This window comes from Bos indicus, chromosome 24 (genome assembly GCF_029378745.1).
Source record: "Bos indicus isolate NIAB-ARS_2022 breed Sahiwal x Tharparkar chromosome 24, NIAB-ARS_B.indTharparkar_mat_pri_1.0, whole genome shotgun sequence".
Classification (NCBI taxonomy): domain Eukaryota; kingdom Metazoa; phylum Chordata; class Mammalia; order Artiodactyla; family Bovidae; genus Bos; species Bos indicus.
Window position 1 is genome coordinate 58,169,312 of NC_091783.1, and position 24,080 is coordinate 58,193,391.

General features: G+C 42.9%; 1 protein-coding gene across 2 annotated transcripts in view; it reads left to right on the plus strand.

Moving 5' to 3' along the window:
- Window positions 1-24,080, plus strand: part of MALT1 (MALT1 paracaspase) — a 66,570-nt gene that overhangs the window by 39,461 nt on the left and 3,029 nt on the right. For both annotated transcript variants that reach the window (XM_019986440.2, XM_070779119.1), the window contains 7 exons: window positions 5,512-5,715; window positions 14,132-14,309; window positions 14,941-15,015; window positions 15,687-15,814; window positions 20,344-20,493; window positions 20,842-20,999; window positions 22,162-22,287. In XM_019986440.2, coding sequence (XP_019841999.2) covers window positions 5,512-5,715; window positions 14,132-14,309; window positions 14,941-15,015; window positions 15,687-15,814; window positions 20,344-20,493; window positions 20,842-20,999; window positions 22,162-22,287 — 1,019 coding nt within the window. The remainder of the gene's footprint in view (window positions 1-5,511; window positions 5,716-14,131; window positions 14,310-14,940; window positions 15,016-15,686; window positions 15,815-20,343; window positions 20,494-20,841; window positions 21,000-22,161; window positions 22,288-24,080) is intronic.

Genomic DNA, 24,080 nt, shown 5'->3' on the forward strand with positions numbered 1-24,080 from the left:
CCTCACTGCCTAAGGAGGCCATGAGGGGCTACCCTCGGGGGCCGTCTCTCACCACAGCTCGAAGGGCAGCCGGGACTAGAGTACCAATGGCTTTGTCACCAGACTAAGGAGCTTGGGCTTTATTTTGAAGGACGTAGAAAGACGAAGACCTGACGCATGGGACTAACAAGGACCGTCTGCTCACTCACTCAGACTTGGTGTCAGGGCTCAGTCACCGACAGATGGCCGGAGGCTCTTTATTTAACAGATGCTGACGGAGCGCTCAGTGTTACCAGGTCCTTCTCCAGCTGCTAATAAACATTAACTCATTTTCGGATGAAATGAGTAGCACACTATTAGAATACTCAGACGGGGAATTAATGGTGTAACTTGTACCAGAGTTTAAGCAATACATTTCATTAAGCTTTAGAAGATGTCTAGGATCATACAGTGAAAATATCTTTCTGAAGTGGTTTTATTCTGTTGCTTAATCAGCTGGTGTCTGTGTTCCCTTTTTCCAGTGAATGGTATGTGTTCAAGAAGTTGTGGGTGGCTCTTACAGTAAATGTTTTTCTACAGAAAGTTTCATTTATTTTTAATCACTTGAAAACCCATCATAAGTTGCTTATATAGTTGTTATTTTGAAGTTTTCTTTGATTCCTTACTCTTATCTCCTCAACTTCAAATTTTACTGTTTCTTTCTCTGTCATGTCCCTGACTTTTTCTTTCCCTTTCTACTACTAATTCCTGGAACCAGACTTTGTCATCTCCTATTTCGGCCACCGCAGTCTACTTCTCTGTTCTAAATCCACCCCAGTTCAACTATCGTTCAGGAACTGTTTTGCAAGTAGAGTGGGCAAGGTAAGTTTCTGACCCATCATCTCTATTACCAAACTCAAGAAGATGCCTCAAGACACTTTAGGAACTAAGCATTAAAATTATCATTGGGGGACTCCCTGGAGGTCCATTGGTTAAGACTCTGCACTTTCAATGCAGGAGGGGCAGCTTCGATCCCTGGTCGGGGAATGAAGATCCCACATTATCACTGGGGAAAAGTTTTTGAAGAGTTGTGGTCAATTACTGATACATAGCTTTTAGGCCCCACGGTTCTCGAGTGGCTAAACCCTTGCATCTGTGTACTGTACCAAGTGTCCCTTCCAAACAGATGACAAAAGCAGTGATCTTAGCAGGAGCAGCCTGCATGCTTAGTCTAACAACTGTTTCCTCCCCTCTAAAGACCCCGGTGATTTTTTTCAGTTACATATCTCATAACTTTTTTCTGCCAGTAGAACTTAGTGTAGGATATATACTAAATTGTCATAATATCCCAGTGTAAGATACATACTAAATTGTCATAATATCCCACCAAGAAATCCGCTGTACAACACAGACTCTTTACTCTGAGAATCTCACTGGGAGGCCCCTGGTTGGGGCTATAATGATGAAAGGCCGGCACCCCAGGCTCCAGCTCCCCTCACTGAGGAGCAGGTTGAACTGAGTCTGAGTCCATCAGTATATTAAGATTGGTTCTGAACTCTGATAGGGTTAATGGGCTCAGAAAACAATGCTCTGAAATATTTCTGTGGATTAGCCAGCTAATGTCTTGGTATATAGTGGGTAAATTAGTGTAACAGTACATTTCTAGTTTATTTAAGAAGAAACTTAAAAAAAAAAAAAAGGAAATACAGGTGATAGTAAATCTTATACTGCCTCCTAACTGAAATCCACCCTGAGTATTCTTAACTTTTTTTTTTTTTTTTTGAGTTTTAAAATGAAAGACAGTAGAGGCTTTATGACTGAATTTGCCTATTAAAATAGTCTTGAAAAACTGGCCTTTTCTTTGGGATAGGAGAAGAGATTATCATTTGTACCAGACTTAAAGTGACTTTTATTGAATCAGAAATGTGGCTTAAGTATTGTTTAATTTTTTTTTTTAATGTGTGCACTCAAAAGAATAGGCAGTTTGCAAGGTATCTCTGAAAATGTGAATATAGAACAAAGATACCAGACAAAGGAAATTCTCTGGCAGTCCAGTAGTTAGGACTCCACACTTTCACTGCTGAGGGCCTGGGGTTCAATCCCTGGTTGGGGAACTAAGAATGTGCAAACTGCATGGTGAGGCCAAAAAAAAAAAAGTATTTGAGTCTTCTCACAAAGTGGGGTATTTTGCCACGTTGAGGGAGTCACTGTCTTTGAGTTGGTTCTAATTTTTCTCCAGACCTTGTTTAACCCTCGACCTTAGTGTGGAAAAGGAAGAAATTCCAAAGAGATTTTTGGTGACATTCAGTTCAGTCCAGTTCAGTTGCTCAGTCGTGTCCGACTCTTTGCGACCCCCTGAATCGCAGCACACCAGGCCTCCCTGTCCATCACCAACTCCCAGAGTTCACTCAAACTCATGTCCATCAAGTCGGTGATGCCATACAGCCATCTCATCCTCTGTCGTCCCCTTCTCCTCCTGCCCCCAATCCCTCCCAGCATCAGAGTCTTTTCCAATGAGTCAACTCTTCGCATGAGGTGGCCAAAGTACTGGAGTTTCAGCTTCAGCATCATTCCTTCCAAAGAAATCCCAGGGCTGATCTCCTTCAGAATGGACTGGTTGGATCTCCTTGCAGTCCAAGGGACTCTCAAGAGTCTTCTCCAACACCACAGTTCAAAAACATCAATTCTTCGGCGCTCAGCTTTCTTCACAGTCCAACTCTCACATCCATACATGACCACTGGGAAAACCATAGCCTTGACTAGACAGACCTTTGTTGGCAAAGTAATGTCTCTGCTTTTTAATATGCTATCTAGGTTGGTCATAACTTTCCTTCTAAGGAGTAAGCATCTTTTAATTTCATGGCTGCAGTCACCATCTGCAGTGATTTTGGAGCCCCCAAAAATAAAAGTCTGACACTGTTCCCACTGTTTCCCCATCTATTTCCCATGAAGCGATGGGACCAGATGCCATGATCTTCGTTTTCTGAATGTTGAGCTTTAAGCCAACTTTTTCACTCTCCACTTTCACTTTCATCAAGAGGCTTTTGAGTTCCTCTTCACTTTCTGCCATAAGGGTGGTGTCATCTGCATATCTGAGGTTATTGATATTTCTCCCGGCAGTCTTGATTCCAGCTTGTGCTTCTTCCAGCCCAGTGTTTCTCATGATGTACTCTGCATATAAGTTAAATAAGCAGAGTGACAATATATAGCCTTGATGTACTCCTTTTCCTATTTGGAACCAGTCTGTTGTTCCATGTCCAATTCTAACTGTTGCTTCCTGACCTACATACAGGTTTCTCAAGAGGCAGGTCAGGTGGTCTGGTGTCCTACCTCTTTCAGAATTTTCCACAGTTTGTTGTGATCCACACAGTCAAAGGCTTTGGCATAGTCAGTAAAGCAGAAATAGATGTTTTTCTGGAACTCTCTTTATTTTTTCGATGATCCAGCAGATGTTGGCAATTTGATCTCTGGTTCCTCTGCCTTTTCTAAAGCCAGCTTGAACACCTGGAAGTTCACAATTCACATATTTCTGAAGCCCGGCTTGGAGAATTTTGAGCATTACTTTACTAGTGTGTGAGATGAGTGCAATTGTGCGGTAGTTTGAGCATTCTTTGGCATTGCCTTTCTTTCGGACTGGAATGAAAACTGACCTTTTCCAGTCCTGTGGCCACTGCTGAGTTTTCCAAATTTGCTGGCATCTTGAGTGCAGCACTTTCACAGCATCATCTTTCAGGATTTGAAATAGCTCAACTGGAATTCCATCACCTCTACTAGCTTTGTTCATAGTGATGCTTTCTAAGGCCCACTTGACTTCACATTCCAAGATGTCAGGCTCTAGGTGAGTGATCACACCATCGTGATTATCTGGGTCGTGAAGATCTTTTTTGTACAGTTCTTCTGTGTATTCTTGCCACCTCTTCTTAATATCTTCTGCTTCTGTTAGGTCCATACCATTTATGTCCTTTTTCGAGCCCATCTTTGCATGAAATGTCCCCTTGGTATCTCTAATTTTCTTGCAGAGATTCAAGAGGGTGTGGCTGGGGCTGCCGCACCCTCCCGTTACACCTTCTCCACTGCTTCCTGCTGTTTCCATCACAGATTTAGACCCCAATGTGTGCTGGACACACCCTGCTGCCAGCCCTCGAGAGAAACCTCAGATTTCTCGTATCACGCACAGTCTCAAGTCTACTTTTAACTCCACCCCCGCTAGCAAGAGTACAGTTCTGAAGACCTCTTAAGCACTAGACTATGCTCAGCCTTCCACAACTCTTTTGGACAAGCTGTATACCAAATAAAGCCAGCTGATGCTTTTAAAGGCACAGGTGTGCATCTTTTTAGGCTTCCCAGGTGATTCAGTAGTTAAAGAATTGCCTGCCGATGCAGGAGATGTGGGTTTGATCCCTGGGTCAGGAAGATCACCCAGAGGAGGAAATGGCAACCCACTCTAGTATTCTTGCCTGGAGAAACCCGTGGACAGAGGAGTCTGGTGTGGCTGCAGGTGATGGGGTCGCAAAGATTCGGATATGACTGAGCACACAACACGTGGATCTTTTTGCCCCTTACGACAGAAAAGCTCTTTCTATGAGACCACGTCTTTAGCAAAGCCTCAGTTCACTAACGGAGAAGGCAGTGGCACCCCACTCCAGTACTCTTGCCTGGAAAATCCCATGGATGGAGGATCCTGGTAGGCTGTAGTCCATGGGGTCGCTAGGAGTCGGACCCAACTGAGCGACTTCACTTTCATTTTCCACTTGCATGCATTGGAGAAGGAAATGGCAACCCACTCCAGTGTTCTTGCCTGGAAAATCCCAGGGACGGGGAGCCTGGTGGGCTGCCGTCTATGGGGTTGCAGAGTCGGACACGACTGAAGTGACTTAGCAGCAGCAGTTCACTAAGGTCAGAAAATGAACTACTAAGATAGTCATACAAAAATGCTTCACACCGCCCTGAGGCAGCCACATCTCACCCAAATGGGAGGTTTTTTTTAAAAAAGAAGCGAAGAGGAGACAGTACAGCAACAGAAAATAGAGAATGCAGTGTTTGTTAAGCTCTGCTCTCTGGTTTCCCCTCACCTGCTCTGATGGGAACTCTTCTCGTCCCTCGTTTCGGTATTCCTTTTGTTTCTGGCCTCTTCCGTTTTGTTTCTGGCCTCTTCTGTTATCAGTAGAACAGAACTTAATTTGATAGGAACCCAATTCCAAACATTCTTTATTTAAATTTGCTCTAAAAGTCTATACTGAGCATTCTTTCCTTCTGTTATAAATCAGTAAAAGTATTACTGTAATGTTAGTTACTGTTTGCTTCATGTACAGTTAGTATCCTTTGCCTGATTTTCCAAAGCATCAATTAAGTTGAATTTCAGTTGTTTGACTCACCAGTTTCTGTATTCCTCAGTAGAGTGCATTGGTCTACTACATAAAGTGATAGCCTAGCTCTAAAATGAAATAAAATGAAGAAATCTTATCTGTAAAGCCTTCTTTTTTTGCGTTTTGTTTTTAAACTTTATATCCTCCTTTAAATGTCTCCCCCTCCTCCTCTTTTTTTTTTTAACAGCAAAGGACAAGGTTGCTCTTTTGATAGGAAATATGAATTATTGGGAGCATCCCAAGCTTAAAGCTCCTTTGGTGGATGTGTATGAATTGACCAACTTGTTAAGACAGCTAGATTTCAAAGTCGTTTCACTGTTGGATCTTACTGAATATGAGATGCGTAACGCCGTGGATGAATTTTTACTGCTTTTAGACAAAGGAGTCTATGGTAAGATACTTATCATCTTCGCTTTTGTAATTATCCCCTTGTCTTTTTGTTGTACAAGTTAGGTTGAGAATTGAAAAGCAGAGAAAGGCATGGCAAATGGACTGTTGAAAAGTTTTATTCTTGTAATAGAAGATGGATTTGATCTTCATTCCTTAGTTCCATGTGACTAATTAACTTGATGTCTTTACTTTCACGTCTCAAAACAGTGTTGTTCTTAGTAGAATTCTCAACCTATCTTACGTGATTTTGTTTCATTGACTACAAGAGCTACAGTAAAGTTCAGTGACCAGATAGCAAATTGTATATTCATATATGTAAAATACTAATATGCATGTGTGTGTGTGGAGTATAAAAAGTTGTACCCGAATGTACATTCCACATGTTTTCTTCTGTTTTCTAACTATTGCATGGTATTTTCTGGCCTTTTAGTGGGAACTAAAATTTAACAAGGAAATATTGATGAGTGAGACATATGAGAACAATCAGTAAACTAAAGTCCTACCCAGATACAGTTAAAGATGAAAGTGTTAATTGCTCAGTTGTGTCCGACTCTTTGCGACGAAATGGACTATAGCCCTCCAGGCTCCTCTGTCCATGAACTTCTCCAGTCAAGAGTACTGGAATGGGTAGCCATTTCCTTCTCCAGAGGATCTTCCCGACCCAGGGATCAAACCCAGGTCTGCAGCATTGCAGGCAGATTGTTTACCATCTGAGCCGCCCGGGAAGCCCAGGTTAAAGATGGACCTCCACAAGAATACTAACAGTAAATTTTTTTTAATGTTTTTTCTCATTCTTTCATTTAAATATATTAAGAACACTACATTTATGGTAAAGATTCTTTAAAGAGAGAGTATGCTGTCAGTAATAAGCCGTTTCTTTGGTGATTTTCTTTTAACGGGCATAGCCACAAGAATGGGAAGCCAGCTGTCACTCTCAGCTGCATTTCTCAGAGCTGTGCTCCCTTCGATGTTGTATAATAACATCCAGCTGCCAGGAAAGTAACATTTCCAGACCTGCTGTCAGGATGCCACGCTAAACCAAGTTGATTTGGCTTCTATATCTTTCCAGTTACTTTACTTCAATAATTCCTTTATTTAGCCTTTTTACTTCTAATTAGACTAATATGATGAGGCAAACTTGATAGAATTGCTAAAGGTTCTCAAAGTAGAAGTTTTTTTTTTTAATTAAACAAAGATGAATAATTTTTAATGATAAAAGGTACAATTCACAAAGAAGATAGACATCATTAGACACCTAACAACAAAGAAACAAAGATACTCAAAGTAGAATTTTTAATGGAAGAAAAAACTAACTTCTTTCAAGATTTAGAACATTACTGTATATAGGATGGGGGAAAATCTTAAAATCTCAGTAAGTTTTAAATGAGTTTCTTCTTAAGTACCAAGGATTACAGTTGCTACGCAAGTGAATCAGCAAAGTAAATATCTCAGATTTGGGACTTCAACATTCTTCTGATGTTTTAACAATGTAATCTTAATTCATGAGCATATAAAGTAATGACTCTGAGAATCCATTTTTCTTATGAAAATGATAGAATATACAATACAAATGTGCCCCTGTGGTACTTGATTTATAGTTTTAGTCTCTAATAAGGTGGTTAGTTGATTAATTTTATATTACATAATTTATCTCAGTTGTTAAGTGCATAGATGGCTTAAACAGGAAAAGGCTTCTAAAACTTTCCCAGAGGTAATGAGGTGCAAGGAAAAAATATTTACCAATTTGGGTTTTGAGATTGGTGAAGTATTTTAAGAGTTAAGGAATTATATGAAGAATTATGAATTTGATTATTTATTGTAATTTCTTATTAGCATTATTACCTTGGCTTTAAATTCTTTTTAGCTTTTTAAATCAAAACTTAAAAATAAAATCAAAACTTAAATTTTAATTGCCCCTGGAAACTTGAGAACCAGAAATATTAAAAGTTCTAGTAAGAAGAGTTTATCTTATGCTGAAGCTTTGCCCCAAAATAAAAACATCAACTTGAAATATAGAGTAAAGAGGCCCGGGTTCGATCCCAAGTCAGGGAACTTGATCCCACATAACACAACAAAGATTCAGTGCAGCCAAATAAAAATAAATATATATTTTTTTAAAAAGCTAGAAAAATGTTTAAATACGACTGATTCATGTCTTAACAGGGTGGTTGCATAATATTTTGAAGTATTGTGAATATCCCAAACACCAGACACATGTGCTTTCAATGTAAGTGTGGCAGAGGCCAGAGGGCATAGGCATGTTCCCTGGGCTGTGCCCTCACGTCCAGCTGGCAGCCCCGGGGACCAGGAGTACTTTGGGGGGCAGGGGAGGCAGAGCTAGAGCCACAGGAGTTTCAGAAGAGCAGTGTCAGCGTGGAAAGCATGGGCACTGAAGTTTATGCCCTTCTGTATTATACTGCCCTTGGGTTTGTGAAGGAAATAAAAATTAGCAGAACAGAATATGTAATTCAGTTTTTAAACATATATAAGCACTAAAAACACAAGCTAGAAACAGGAATAACTGACCTATTTGTTACCTATAAATAAGGATAAATAGATAAAGATTTCAGTTATATAAATAACCTGCTGCTGCTGCTGCTAAGTCGCTTCAGTTGTGTCCAACTCTGTGCAACCCCATAGACGGCAGCCCACCAGGCTCCCCCGTCCCTGGGATTCTCCAGGCAAGAACACTGGAGTGGGTTGCCATTTCCTTCTCCAATGCATGAAAGTGAAAAGTGAAAGTGAAGTCGCTCAGTCGTGTCTGACTCTTAGTGACCCCATGGACTGCAGCCTATCAGGCTCCTCCATCCATGGGATTTTCTAGGCAAGAGTACTGGAGTGGGGTGCCATCGCCTTCTCCGATATAGATAAGCTAGGATGGAGTAAGTCCTTGGCTTAGTGTCCACCCCACCTAACACTTGTCTACATTCATCACCTGCTGCAGCTGAGCTGTGCTTCAGTAGAAAAGAAGGTTCAAGGAACCTGGCTAGAATAGGGCCAAAGCCTCACTCACACTGGAACCACTCGCGTCAGTGTAGCTCAGGGGTTAAGCAGCAGACCCAACAGTCACGAACCCTGGACTCAACGCTCTGGCTTTTCTGCTCACTCGCTATGTGTCTGTGACCAAGTTACTTCACTTTCCTAAGCCAGAAAGGATGTATACAATGGATAGACAAGTTAATGCGGTTGTTACAGGACAAGTAAGATAAAATAACCAGCCACATATCTGGCATGCTAAAGCCTCGAAATACTGTAGCCGTTGTCGTAGTTTGCTGAGTTCAGATTTTCCTTCACGAATAGGGGATTTGGATAACATTCCACTTCAGGCCTCAATAGAGAAATTGACTTTTATCTCTTATTATGTATTAAGGTTCAGCCTAAGATTTCATCGGGGGAAAAAAAGGAGTTTTTAAAGAGATGGCATGGTGAGAGCGTGGAAATACCAGTACACCGACATTTTTTATTTTCTGAGAGTAACGTTACCTTGAAAGCCAGCAGAAGGTTGTAAGGAGACAGCATAACCTAGCGCAGCAGCTGATCCAGCTGGCAGCTCACTTCTGGGAGTGCCCCTTATTAGTCTGTGAAGTGGGTGAGCTGTCGAACGCTTCCGTGTCTCAGCTTCCGCATCTGTAGGGCGGCAGCGACGACATCTGCTACCTCACTATGAGGCACGTGTCGTGGGACGCCTGTGAGCTTGTTGAGGTAAAGCTCGGGCTTCCAGCAGTGCCTGATGTGTTCGAGTAACCGCTCTGCAGGTCGCTGGTGGTGGCGATGCTCACGTTCCAATAAAAGCCCTGTGCCAAGTGCACGGCAGCGCCACTCAAGCGGGAAAGCCTTCCATTTAAGCAACTGTGTTCTCTGTAGACAAAAAATAAGTCTCTCTGACAGACTGTAACCTTGGAAATCATATTCCCAAGAAATAAAATTCCTAAAAGATCTATTTTATAAGGTTTTATTTCTAACCCCATTGAATTCTTTGACATTTTAAAAGAGATCCGTTTTGTCCTTCTATCCTTGAGTAATAAGAGTGGTTTAAATGTACAAATAGTACTAGAGATGGAATTTTTAAAATACAGTGATTTGGCCTAGTTATTTTACATAAAAATGCTTACCCTCCTGCAGTATAATTTGTGTGTAGACTTTGATACAAAATGCTTATTACATTTGTCATGAATTGCTCTGTGGTGATCAAACGGTATTTTGTTGTCAGTGCCTTTTCAGTGATGGCAGACCTGGGCATACAGCATTGAAACACTGGACCACACCTAGCTCTTCCTGCATGAGGGAGGCTAAACCCTCCCTCCCTTGAAGTTGCTTTTGCTCCCAAGTCAAGCCTTGCTGAAGCCAGATGTGTTAAATGACACAATGAGAGCCCGCCAGGCTCCTCTGGCCACGGGATTCTCCAGGCAAGAATACTGGAGTGGGTAGCCATTCCCTTCTGCAGGGCATCTTCTCAACCCAGGGATCGAACCTGGGTCTCCTGCCTTGCAGGCAGATTCTTTACCATCTGAGGAAATTTATAAGCCCCCTAATATAATGGGACGGGGAAAACGCTATGTATGGAATGCAAATACCTATCAGCTATATGATTTTAAGCATATTATTTGTTTTAAAATTTTATTTTCTCACCTATAAAGTAGGTCATTTAAAAATTGTTACAGGTTAAAATCTGATCATGTTTATGAAAATCATGAAAATGCCATGCAGATATAAAATTTCTTTATTACAGTTACTTTTATCAAAGAAACTGTGTCTACATAGAACTGTAAAGTGCCCGTGTGTGATTTGAAGTGTCAAGGCTGCTGTAGGATTTCCCAGCAGGGTGGGACTGAAATGTGTTCAGAAGCTGAAGGCCAGGTGATAACTTGCCCAGGGTCTGAACCTGAGATCAGCCCAAGCCTTGGCAAAGATTTGGGTAGATGGGAAGAGAGTGTGACTTGAGTAGGGCCATGGAGATTGCAAATAAGCGTATCTTGCTCTGGAAGCAGGAAAGAGACGGACAGGGAGTGGAGTCAGATTTTGAATACTAGACAGTGTAAATCTTGCACTTTTAAAGTACATGGGTCTTTTCCTCATTTTATAAACATTTTTCTTGAACTGTAGTTTATTTCCCACGTTGCGTTAGTTTCTGCTGTGCAATGATGATTGGCTGTGTGTACACAGACCCCCTCCCTGCCGGACCTCCCCCCAGCCCCGCGGTCCCACCGCTCCAGGTCACCGAACAGCCCCGAACTGAGCTCCCCGCTCCGCGCTGCACAGCAGGTCCCAGTTCAGTGATTTTCAGTGTCCACACAATGCCGTTCAGTCAGCTAACTCCAGAACGTTGTCATCGGCCCCCAGACCCTGTATTCCACTCGCTGTCCCTCCTCATTCCTGCTGACCCCAGACTCCGACAGCAGCAAACCGCTCGCTGCCTCTGGGTTTGTCTCCCGAGGACTCTGCTAGGAATGGAGTCACTCCCTGCCAGTCCTTCTGGGTCTGGCTTCAGTCACTTCTGGCACAGTGCATCCAAGCTTCCTCTGTGTTGTAGCGTTACTTTTATGACTAATTAATCATCCACTGTGTGGATAGAGAACGTTTATTCATTGATCAGCAAATGGACATTTAACCATTCTCCACTATTTAGATATTAGAACTAGTGCCCCTGTGAACACAGTGCAATGGCACATTCTTGTGGACACGTGTTTTCAGTTCTCCTGGATATTTACCTTGGCGTGGCATTTCTGGGTCACAGAATGCTGTTTTGCTGAGGAACCGCCTGATTGCAGAGGGCTTGCGCTACCGTATGTTCCTGCCAGAAGCAAACGAGGTTCCTACTCCCTCTTCACCCTCGCCTGCCTTCGCTCTCGCCTTTGTGGTCACAGCCTCCTGATGAGTGTGAAGGGGCGTCACACCGTTTTGTTCTGCCTTTCCCTAATGGTTGCTAATATCGAGCGTCTCCTCCTGTGCCTGTTTGCCATTTGTATGTTCTCTTTGGAGGAATGTTCATTCAAGTCTGTTGCACGTTTTAAAATTGTCTTTTTCTTGTTGAAGAGTTCTTCATACATTCTGGATACAAAGTGTCCTTGTAGATATACAGTGTGTCCTCACAAATACTAATCTGTCTATGCGGACATGTTCTCCCATTCTGTGAGTTATCTTTTCACTTACTTGATTTTCATTGATTCACTGATTAAACCCACTGTGTACCGTGATTTTCTAAACACTTTGATTTACAGCAATAATTTAATTCCTTCTAGGCTGGTCTCCTTTCTGTTAGCTGTCATTCCAGGGCCAGGCCTTGTTGGTCTCTGTGCCCGCTGCCTATACGGCACCTTCCTTCCTCCCTGCCTTTCCAGACCGTTCCCTTTCTCTCTGGACCATCCGTTGTCGCTTCCCCTCATGCTGATGCTCCCCTCGGCACTTTATGTATCTCGTACAGCGTTGCTCTAATCCCATGATGTGTGCTATTTAATTACACGCCGGCTTTTCTGTGTGTGACTGATAGCGTGAGCGTGCCTGAATGAGCTGCAAGACCCTCAGGGCCAGGAGCTCTGTGTTCATTTCTTTTTCATCGTCCCTGCCACGTACATGATGATGAGCACCCACAATGAACAAACCGTGTGTGTCCATTTTGTCATTTTTTTACCCAGAATGATACATATGAAAGAACCATTTTTCTTATTTAAGTAGGAATTCAGGAAAAGTTGACAACCTGGATCCTGCCCTGTGGAACCAAGGAAGCAAGTTTTCTTTCCTGCTGAAAACCACGTTCTTGCTGGGAGTTGGGGGCTGCAGCTGAATTAGCTTTTTTTTTTTTCTCCTTCTAAATGCCTTTTTACTGTTTACTGTAGAATACACATAAAGAAGTCATCACTTCAGACTGTTGACGGAGAACAATCAGTGGGCACCAGAGTGCCGGCCTAGGGGACTATGTTCACAAGTATTCCTAGCAAATAGGAATGTCAAACGTTTTTATAAGGAAGCCCACACTGAGTTTTTTTTTAAGAACAAAAACCAACTTCTATTCAAGAAGGTGTTTAGAGTTGTTTGGTGTGATTTTTTTATAGTACCATTTCTCAGTAAAGAAATAATAACTCATCTGTGAACACTAAAACTAACACAGATTTTAGATTAATTCAAACTATAGAAAGTAAATGATATTTATACCTGCATAACAATGGCACCCCACTCCAGTACTCTTGCCTGGAAAATCCCATGGGTGGAGGAGCCTGGTGGGCTGCAGTCCATGGGGTCGCTAAGAGTTGGACACGACTGAGTGATTTCACTTTCACTTTTCTCTTGCATGCTTTGGAGAAGGAAATGGCAACCCACTCCAGTGTTCTTGCCTGGAGAATCCCAAGGACGGGGGAGCCTGGTGGGCTGCCGTCTATGGGGTCGCACAGAGTTGAACACAACTGAAGCGACTTAGCAGCAGCAGCAGCAACAAAAAAATAGCAATCCACGAAATGAGATTTCCCTTCTCTGCCTAGAAAAAGATACATGGGTATTTTTCTAACCCCCTAATATTATAAGGAAATGCTGTGGAATCTCTTACACCTGGCATGGCAGTGGCTGTTCCCCTGAACTGTGTTTATTCCTTCATCGGTTAAACACTCACTGAACTCCTGCTGTGTGCCAGGAACACACAGATGAAGGAGAGACTGCCCTGCCTGGAGAAGCCCTGCTTTCAGAGACCACAGATGAGCCACAGGAGCCCTCAGCCTTGTTTGTTTTTAAACATCCTAAGGTGAAATTGCATTCCGCGTTATACTGTTGGTTATAGATGTGCCGTTTTCATGAATTAAAATACACTTCAGAGGAGCATCTTTTTAAAAATTTCTTACATATAAGGTACTGGTTGAATTATCGTATGGTAATCACTGCTGTACAGCAAAGTGACTCAGTTATACGTATATGTGTGTGCGTGTGCTTTCTTTTTCATGTTCCTTTCCATATGGTTTATCACAGGTCACTGAATACAGTTCTCTGTGCTGGCAGTAGGCCTTGTTGTTTCTCCATCCCGTATATACCAGTTTGTATCTGTTAATCGCAAACTCCCAGTCCAGCCCCTCACACACAGCCCAGCCCCTTGGCAACCACCAGTCTAGTCTCTGCGTCCGTGTTTCTGTTTCATAGGTAGGATCATTTATGTCACATTTTAGATTCCACATACAAGTGATATCATCTGGTATTTCTCTTTCTGACTTGCTTCTCTAGTTGCACAGGATAGCATCCTGATGTTGGTTTAAAATTCAGTACTTAAATGAAGACTGTTTCCAAGATAATTTTCAAGGCAAATTCAGTTAACACTTGAATGTGTTCATAGTTGCATCTCTCTTAAATAAGTATGCATTCATGTCAAGAAAGTAAGTCTTGGTTTTGTTTTAAAGACTGCTGCCTGCTCAGATTGCAGTTTCTCCTTTCTTGCTCTTCAGGGCTGTTGTATTACGCAGGACATGGATATGAGAACTTCGGGAACAGCTTTATGGTCCCTGTGGATGCTCCAAATCCGTATAGGTCTGAAAACTGTCTGTGTGTACAGAATATACTGAAACTGATGCAAGAAAAGGAAACGGGACTCAACGTGTTCCTGCTGGACATGTGCAGAAAAAGGTAGACTCCAGTCTCCACGCGGAGGCTTGTTGATGGCAGTTAAACATCAACCTCAACAAGCTAAATCTGATGGCAAACCCAGGAAGCCTTCGAACACTTAGAGTTGCTGAATTTTAGATTGTAGAGTGGGACTGATTAAGAAGAAAACTAGAAAATAGATTTTCTCTGTGTGTTTTCAACTTTTTCCTGCCTGCTGTAGAATAGAAGTGGTGAGCAAAAGGGCATGGGTACTAACTCATATAGCCCCTCAGACTGCCTTTAGAACATCTTCTACAATCCCTACAGCTATTCCTCCAGGAATTAGCAGACTCAAAACTCAAAAGAGTGGGGGCCCTTAGCATCTTTTGGCTTGCTCAGCTTTTACCAATCAAAATCCAGTGCCCGAGTTCAAGTGCAACTCCAGTTTTAAAAGCTAACAAGAAAAAAGGGTGATTCTCTGCTGTCTCAGTTGTTGGGGAGTCCTGGATTACATTTGGTAAATACATAGATGGTTGAAAGTGATAGGTTCAGAGTTCCTTTATGTGGTACAGAATAGTGTATTTTTTCACTGTATTATTTGTGCTCTTTTAAGAATGCCATTTTAACTTTTTGTATTTGTATCTGTCCTTTTCATCTTCTGCCTTTTAAATAGAAATGACTATGATGACACCATCCCAATCCTGGACGCCCTGAGAGTCACTGCCAACATCGTCTTTGGATATGCCACGTGAGACTTCAGTGTTGGCGATTCCGTCATTCTTTGATGACTTTTTTTTTAATACAGCAGGGTTTCTGTGTGTGTGTGTGTGTGTGTGTGTTTTACTGTCCTGGCTCTTCGATGTTGCTCAAGTTTTTCCCTAGTTGTGGCAAGTGGGGGCCACTCTCTAATTGCGCTGCGTGGGCTTCCCACAGTGGAGCCTTCTCGCTGCAGAGCACGGGCTCTGGGGCACAGGCTCAGGACTTGCGGCTCCGGGCTCGAGAGCGCAGGCTTAGGACTTGCGGCGCACACGCTTAGTTGGTCTGCAACATGTGGGATCCTCCCAGGTCAAGGATCAAACCCGTGTCTCCTGCCTTGGCAAGTGAATTGTTTACCACTGAGCCATCAAGGAAGCCCAATGACTTCTTTTTGATTGTAGATTAGAAGCCTAGAAATATCCATAGCCATCTAGGCATAAATTTGCCTCGATATTCTTAATACAAAATTTTAAATAATTGACCTCAGCACTTTAGAGCTTGGCATCTTTTTTTCTAAGTCCCAAAGCACTTAATTCTTGCTTAAAGGTCAATTCTTTAATTAAGATGCCCTGTGAGAGGCAGGGTATTACATGAGACTCATTAGTTTTTATAGGAGCCTCGTGGGGCAAGTGTTTGCTTTTTTTTAAATGTCTTTCTTTGCAGGTGTCAAGGAGCAGAAGCTTTTGAAATACAGCATTCTGGGTTGGCAAATGGAATCTTCATGAAGTTTTTAAAGGATAGGTTATTAGAAGAAAAGAAAATTACTGTGTTACTGGATGAAGTTGCAGAAGGTAAAATAAAGACTAAAGAGAAAGCTACTTATGGTTCTCTTGAGTATTTTAATCCTACAGTCATTACATGGGTTTGGAATTAGTATCTATTTCATAGAACAATGAAATAGTTTATATAACGTTCATACGACTGCTGCTTTCCTCATTGGCTTAGCTGTATGCATTAGTGTAGCATTCCTTTGACCTGCAAGGCTGAGCCCAGACACGATTGTGAAATAAATGAAGCTTAATCCTCAAAACTCTTTACCTTCTTTCAATACTTAGTGCCTGATGCCACCCAGTCTGCTTATTTGGAAAAAAGAGAAAAAAAGTTGTCCAATGAGTATTTTCTTTCAGGGTCAAACAGATGAAACTATAGAAATTTCGAGGCCCTGTGGGAAAAGGCTGGGTTCTTTTTTTTTTTGTTTGACGAATTTGGGAGTTTGAAACCCTGCTTGAAGGACGGGACCCTGGCGGTCTGCCCCGCACACGTCTGCCGTCCCTGCTGCTCTCTGTTGCCGCCTGGCGGTGCTGTGCTCATGTTGCTCCCTGAGAAGCACCTGTTACCCCGTAGATGGACGCGTCTCTTTTTAACACCATTAGTCGCTCAGCCGTGTCCGACTCTTTGCCACCCCATGGGCTGTAGCCCTCCAGGCTTCTCTGTCCGTGGAATTCTCCAGGAAAGAATACTGGAGTGGGTTGCCATCCCCTTTTCCAGGGGATGTTCCTGACCCAGGAATCGAGCCCAGGTCTCCTGCATTGCAGGCAGACTCTTTACCATCTGAGCCACCAGGGAAGCTCGTAAGTCATATTAAAAAGAAGGCAGTTCTTTTGGAAACTGGCTCCCTAGAAAATGGAGCTTCATGGATGTTCCAGAGATGGCATCTGAATGTTTCACGACCCGCTCATTAGTCACATTCATTTATTTTCATGTTTTTATCAGTGTACATCCTTAGCTGGATCATTTTACTTCACTACTTTCCCCTTTAATGTAGACAGCCAGGGCCCTGACCCTCCTTCTTCAACCAAAGAAGTTCTGCTTTTATCTGTTTTACATATTGTGTGGGCTTCTATTTAAAGTTCTCATTTGAAGACAAAGTTCCGGTGCCTAAGAAAAAAGCCTTTGGAGTGTCAGTTATTTTCAAAGTGAGATCTGCTCCCAAGACTCTAAAATGTTTTATTCTAATTTTAATCTATCACTATCTTAAAACTTAATAAAAAGCACCAGTTCACCCACCTGTTGTTCTGTCAATAAATGGCATCCCAGTATATTTGAACTTCTGGATTATATTTTTATTTATATGTTATTATACATTTGAACTTTGAACTCTTCAGGATAATTTATTCTGAATACTTTTAAGTTTTCAAAGATCATAGGCCGAACAGTTGAGGAGAAAAACCACCTTTCCGGTTTCAGTTATGTGCCAGTGAAACAAAAGAGGAAATAAATTGGTTGCTGTTATAAGGTTCCTGCTGTCAATCTGTGACCCCAGATTTTGGGGTTTGTACTTGAAACAGCATTATTAAATTGCTTGAAACTGCAAGATAAATTCTTTCCTATGTAGTTCTGGCAATATGGCATTTAAGGTACCTGATGCCATCTTGCTCTATAAAACTCCACAATCTGCTAGAAAAAAATATTTATTCAATTAGTGATGTACTTTTTACTAAGTCCCTTGGAACATACTTCTGACGGTTTTTATTATGAGTCGGATGTTCAGCATGAATCTCTGACAGTAACCTACATCCAACTATATGTTCCCTCTATCTCTTTCCTTGCTCCCCCTTTCATGGGGTTCAGTTCAGTTCAGTCGCTCAGTCATGTCCCACTCTTTGCGACCCCATAGACTGCAGCACGCCAGGCCTCCCTGTCCATCACCAACTCCCACAGTTTACTGAAACTCATGTCCATGGAGTCAATGATGCCATCCAACTATCTCATCCTCTGCCATCCCCTTCTCCTCCCGCCGTCAATCTTTTCCAGCATCGGTCTTTTCAAATTAGTCAGTTCTTCACATCAGGTGGCCAAAGTATTGGAGTTTCAGCTTCAACATCAGTCCTTCCAATGAACACTAAGGACTGATCTCCTTTAGGATGGACTGGTTGGATCTCCTTGCAGTCCAAGGGATTCTCAAGAGACTTCTCCAACACCACAGTTCAAAAGCATCAATTCTTCAGTGCTCAGCTTTCTTTAAAGTCCAACTCTCACATGCATACATGACTACTAGAAAAACCATACCCTTGACTAGATGGACCTCTGTTGGCAAAGTAACATCTCTGCTTTTTAATATGCTATCTAGGTTGGTCATAACTTCTTCCAAGGAGCAAGCATCTTTTTAATTTCATGGCTGCAATTACCATCTGTAGTGATTTTGGAGCCCAAGAAAATAAGGTCTGTCACTGTTTCCAGTGTTTCCCCATCTATTTCCCATGAAGTGATGGGACCAGATGCCATGATCTTCATTTTCTGAATGTTGAGCTTTAAGCCAACTTTTTCACTCTCCACTTTCATTTTCATCAAGAGACTTTTGAGTTGCTCTTCACTTTCTGCCATAAGGGTGGTGTCATCTGCATATCTGAGGTTATTGATATTTCTCTTCGCAATCTTGATTCCAGCTTGTGCTTCATCCAGCCTAGGGTTTCTCATGATGTACTCTGCATATAAGTTAAATAAGCAGGCTGACAATATACAGCCTTGACATACTCCTTTTCCTATTTGGAACCAGTTTGTTATTCCATGTCCCATTCTAACTGTTGCTTCCTGACCTGCATACAGATTTCTCAAGAGTCAGGTCAGGTGGTCTGGTATTCCAGTCTCTTTCAGAATTTTCCACAGTTTGTTGTGATCTACACAGTCAAAGGCTTTGGCATGTTAAGTAAAACAGAACCAGATGTTTTTCTGGAACTCTTGCTTTTTCAATAATCCAGCGGATGTTGGCAATTTGATGTCTGGTTCCTCTGCCTTTTCTAAAACCAGCTTGAACATCTGGAAGTTCATGGTTCACATACTGTTGAAGCCTGGCTTGGAGAATTTTGAACATTACTTTACTAGCGTGTGCATCCTTCTAAATCTTATCATTCCCTTGATTTGCTTCTGAAATAGTTTTAACTGAGTTTATGTATGTCTGCAAAAAGTAGGAATATTTTAATTTGTGTGCTTAGTTGCTCAGTTGTGTCTGATTCTTTGTGATCCCATGGACTGGGGTCCGCCAGGCTCCTCTGTCCATGGGGATTCTCCAGGCAAGAATACTAAAATGGGTTGCCATGCCCTCCTCCAGGGGATCTTCCTAACCCAGGAATTGAACGCAGGTCTCCCGCATTGCAGGCAGATTCTTTACCATCTGAACAACTAGGGAAGCCCTTATTTTAATTTAGTTGTTTTGTAACTTCCCTCTGTCTCTCTGACCTTACTGTTATTCGTGAAAGACCAACATTTGGAATCTCTTTCTGAGTAAAAGGGATCAAGTCTTAGAGTTTTATATCTGTTTTCCCAGATAAGAAACTACTTTCCAAGACCAGATGTTATTAATTTATTTTTATTAATAATATTTACAGAAATAGGATGAATTTCAGAGAAGGCAATGGCAACCCACTCCAGTACTCTTGCCTGGAAAATCCCATGGACGGAGGAGCCTGGTAGGCTGCAGTCCATGGGGTCCCTAGGAGTCGGACACAACTGAGCGACTTCACTTTCACTTTTCACTTTCATGCATTGGAGAAGGAAATGGCAACCCACTCCAGTGTTCTTGCCTGGAGAATCCCAGGGACGGGAAAGTCTGTTGGGTGCCGTCTATGGGGTCACACAGGGTCTGACGTGACTTAGCAGGATGAATTTGTTGTAATGTATCCATGCAAAAGAATGTAATATGGTTTTATAAATTTAAATTGAGATTTGTCAGTATTCATGTCTTAAATTATGTTGCATGAAAACAGTGTATTAGAAAAGCACGTGTATAACATTTTTAGTAAGTTCAAAACCTAAAACATTGACATATACTATTAATACTTACATGAGTAAAAATTACAATATGTGTAAGAATATACACAGTACTTTGGTTACTTTGAATTGGGGAGATAGTAATGGTGTTTTAACATTGTTTTAACACGTTATTTCTTTTCTAAAAAATAAATCTGAGATAAAAGACACCACAATATTTTAACTTTCTCTTCGCTGTGTAGTCATTTGTTTATTAACTGAACGTATTTCTCCACAGAGTACACATAAACTTATCATGACTGCTCTTACAGTAAAGTAATATACTTTCACTTCTTTGTGAACTTCAAGGCTTAGCATATTAGGGACTCATCAATAGAATTATAGAAGGTAAAAGCTAGAAAGGGGCCTTTAGAAGTGAGCTGGTCCAGTATTTTTATCTGTTTGCTCACACCATATCCTTAGCACTTAGAACCATGCCTGGCACATAGTAGGTTCTTGGTAGGTGTCTGGAGTGAGTAAGTGATGTTGAGAATATAACTTGATTTGTAGGAGGGTTCTTGGCCAAAATGAAAGGATGTGGTCTTAAACATTATATTCATGTCTTATCTTTTAGATATGGGTAAATGTCACCTTACCAAAGGCAAGCAGGCTCTAGAGATTCGAAGTAGCTTATCTGAGAAGAGAGCCCTCACTGACCCAATCCAGGGAGCAGCACATTCTGCGGAGTCTCTGGTGCGAAACCTCCAGTGGGCCAAGGCGCACGGTACCATGAGATCTTCTTATGCTCTCTCTCCATTATGTGTTCATGTAAAACCATGAAGTCGTCTTTCCCTCTGAATTCACAGATTTCCTCCAGACTTTGCTGTGAATATGTTTTAGCCTAGTGAGTGGGATCTTAGTTCCTTAACCAGGGATTGAACTCAGGTGCTCGGCAGTAAAAGCAGAGTCCAAACCACTGGGCCTCCAGGGAATTCCCTGCAACACTTTTAAGCAACAGAAATAGCTCTAATAGCATTTTGCCCCATAAATAATATTTGTTTGTTGCTTATCATCAGAAAACTCACCAAAAATTCTTTAATTATTTATATAAGTTTTTATTGTTCTTTTTTAGAGCTTCCAGAAAGTATGTGTCTTAAATTTCAGTGTGGTGTTCAGATTCAATTAGGATTTGCAGCCGAGTTTTCCAACGTCATGATAATCTATACGAGTATAGTCCACAAACCACCCGATATATTAATGTGCGATGCCTATGTTACTGACTTTCCACTTGTAAGTCTCTACTTTTTTCTTTTATTTAAACTATAATGGTATAGCCTCACTAAAGACTAAATTTTTGAAAACTTAAAAGTTTATGATTAACTATAAAGGAAGTATGTATACATATATTACATATATAAAAATATTTGTATTTAATACTCATAATATTTAAAAACTGATCGCCAAAATACCTTAAATATGTTAAATTTAGGAGTGTCTTAAGTTCACCCAGGAAATAAGCCTTTAATTTCTCTTACCCTAAATAGTATTTCACATGTGAAGGAATAAAACGTGCTACACATATGTCCAGAATTAATCTCTTCTTAAAAACTTGCCCCAAAATAGTTACTACAACAGTGGGAGTCATACTTGTCAAACTATAGTAGTGTATTGGAATAGAAACCTAGCTCTTTCCAAACACTTGGATACGATATTCATTTTGTTTTGGCCTAAAGGAGCCACCAGACAAAATCCCTTTTCCTGCACCGTTGCGGTAAATTGAGCCGTAAGCACGGAGTAAGGCACATACCCCAGAACGTCTCCCTCGCTTCTGGGCTTCCTGGAGGGTGGTGCCCTGTGTGAGAGCCTGCGGCCTGCACTGACCCCAGAACTAGACGGATCCGTCCCGCAGTCCTGGCAGCCCAGGCCCAGGATGGGGCCCCAGACGCTGGGCCGGCCAAGCCTGAAGGCTGCTCTCGAGTCACAGCGCAGATCGCTTGCTCTTGGCAGCAGTTGGCTGCAAAAGAAGAAAAAGGAGGGGAGGGGAAGCTGCCTTTGGCACGTCCATTTATTCCTGTTAAATATACAAGTCACATAAATCCACCTGCACCTTCCCCACAGTGATGACTAAGGGGGGAGGGAGTCCAGGAGCCACACGCTCATGGGGCAAACTTAAAGGAAACCTGGGGACGCTTCTTCAGAGTGCTTGCAGAAACAGTTTGAAAGGAACCGTCCTTCCAGAGCTAACTTCTTAAGTGTATCGGTGAGGAATTTAGAATTCCGTTCATTATTATGATTCTAGAATGTTATCTCCATTGTTTCTTTAGCCCTGGGTAGGGTTTACCTACTCAGATCACAGTTCATTGGAGAGCAGCACCTGTTAAGATGTTTCATGGTCACAGATGATGTTGTGATTTTCATTGATTTCATTAATAATGCTTTCTGGTTTTCACAGGATCTAGATATTGATCCCAAAGATGCAAATAAAGGGACCCCTGAAGAGACCGGCAGCTATTTAGTATCAAAGGAGCTTCCCAAGCACTGCCTGTACACTAGACTCAGCTCACTGCAGAAATTAAAGGTTACTACTTTTCCTATTTATAACTGGGCTCATAACTGGTGGCTCAGACGGTAGAGAATCCACCTGCAATGCAGAAGACCTAGGTTCAGTCCCTGGGTGGGGAAGATGCCCTGGAGGAGGGCATGGCAACCCGATCCAGGATTCTTGCCTGGAGAATCCCACGGACAGAGGAGTCTGGCGAGTCCACGGGGCCGCAGAGAGCGACTGAGCAGGAGGAAAACTTTATGAAAGTGAAAATGCATTTGTGCCTGTGAACCGTGTACTGGGCCAGAGATGTGCTGCTTCATCGCATATTAAGTTGAAGCAGAGAGAACGGCTTTACCGCACGTCTCATCAGTGACCTTCTTCACATTTTGTATTCTGTTCTTAATAATGGCCCAAGGATTTGTGTGTGAGAATGCATGTCATTACCCTCCATGTTATTAAAAAGTTAGAGACACAGAGCATAGTCTACTTGTAAATACCTTAGCATTTTCAAATAAGCATTTCCCAGCTCGGTGACTTTCTGCAAAACACAACAAATTAGAATGGGAATTTATTTTGATCTTTTTTCATTTCTTGTTGACCTTACGCATGAGAAACTACATGATTTTCATGGTCTATAGGGTTGAGCTTTGCAATAGAACCATATTCTTGCCAGACTCGAGTTTTATTTAGAGCTACATGACCCTAGGAGGCCTTAGCCAAACCCTGGGGCGTGAAGTGAGCACTACTGACAGTCACACCAGGACGGCAGTCATAAACCTGCCCTGGCCTGTTCCCAGCTGGTCAGCCGACACGTGCCTTGTGTCTCTGAACTTCTGTCCATTCTCCGATTCAGGTATACGTCTCCACTTGTGCTTGTGGGTTATTACTTCATAATATTTTTAAAACAGCTAAAATTTTCACCTGGATATGACGCTGATTTTTTTGGGCGGGGGCGCCGTGCTGGGTCTTCATGGCCGCACGTGGGCGTTCCACTAGTCGCGGGGGGGGTCTTCGGGCCGCACGTGGGCTTTCCGCTAGTCGCGGGAGGGGGGAGGGGTCTCCGGGCTGCACATGGGCGTTCCGCTAGTCGCAGGGGTCTTTGGGCCGCACATGGGCGTTCTGCTAGTCGCGGGGGGTCTTCGTGGCCGCACATGGGCGTTCTGGTAGTCGCGGGGGATCTTCGGGCCACACGTGGGCGTTCCGCTAGTCGCGGAGGGTCTTTGGGCCGCACATGGGCGTTCTGCTAGTCACGGGGGGTTCGTGGCTGCACGTGGGCGTTCTGCTAGTCGCGGAGGGTCTTCGGGCCGCACGTGGGCGTTCTGCTAGTCACGGGGGGTCTTCGTGGCTGCACGTGGGCGTTCTGCTAGTCGCGGAGGGTCTTCGGGCCGCACGTGGGCGTTCTGCTAGTTGCGGGGGGTCTTCGGGCCGCACATGGGCGTTCTGCTAGTCGCGGGGGGTCTTTGGGCCGCACGTGGGCGTTCTGCTAGTCGCGGGGGGGTCTTCAGGCCCCACATGGGCGTTCCGTTAGTTGCGGGGTGTTTTCGGGCCGCACGTGGGCGTCCCGCCAGTCACTGGGAGCGGGGCTGCTCCTGGTTGCATTGCTCAGGCTTCTCACTAGGCTGGCATCTCTTGTGGCAGAGCACAGGCTCTAGGCGCACGGGCTTCAGCAGTTCCAGCTCAGAGCTTCAGCGACTGCCACCCGCGGGCTTGGTGGTTGCGGCCCGCAGGCTCTAGAGCGTGGGCTCAGTAGTTGCGGGCACAGGCTTGTTTGCTGCTCGGCACGTGGGATCGTCCCTGAACAGGGATCGAACCAGCATCCCCTGCAC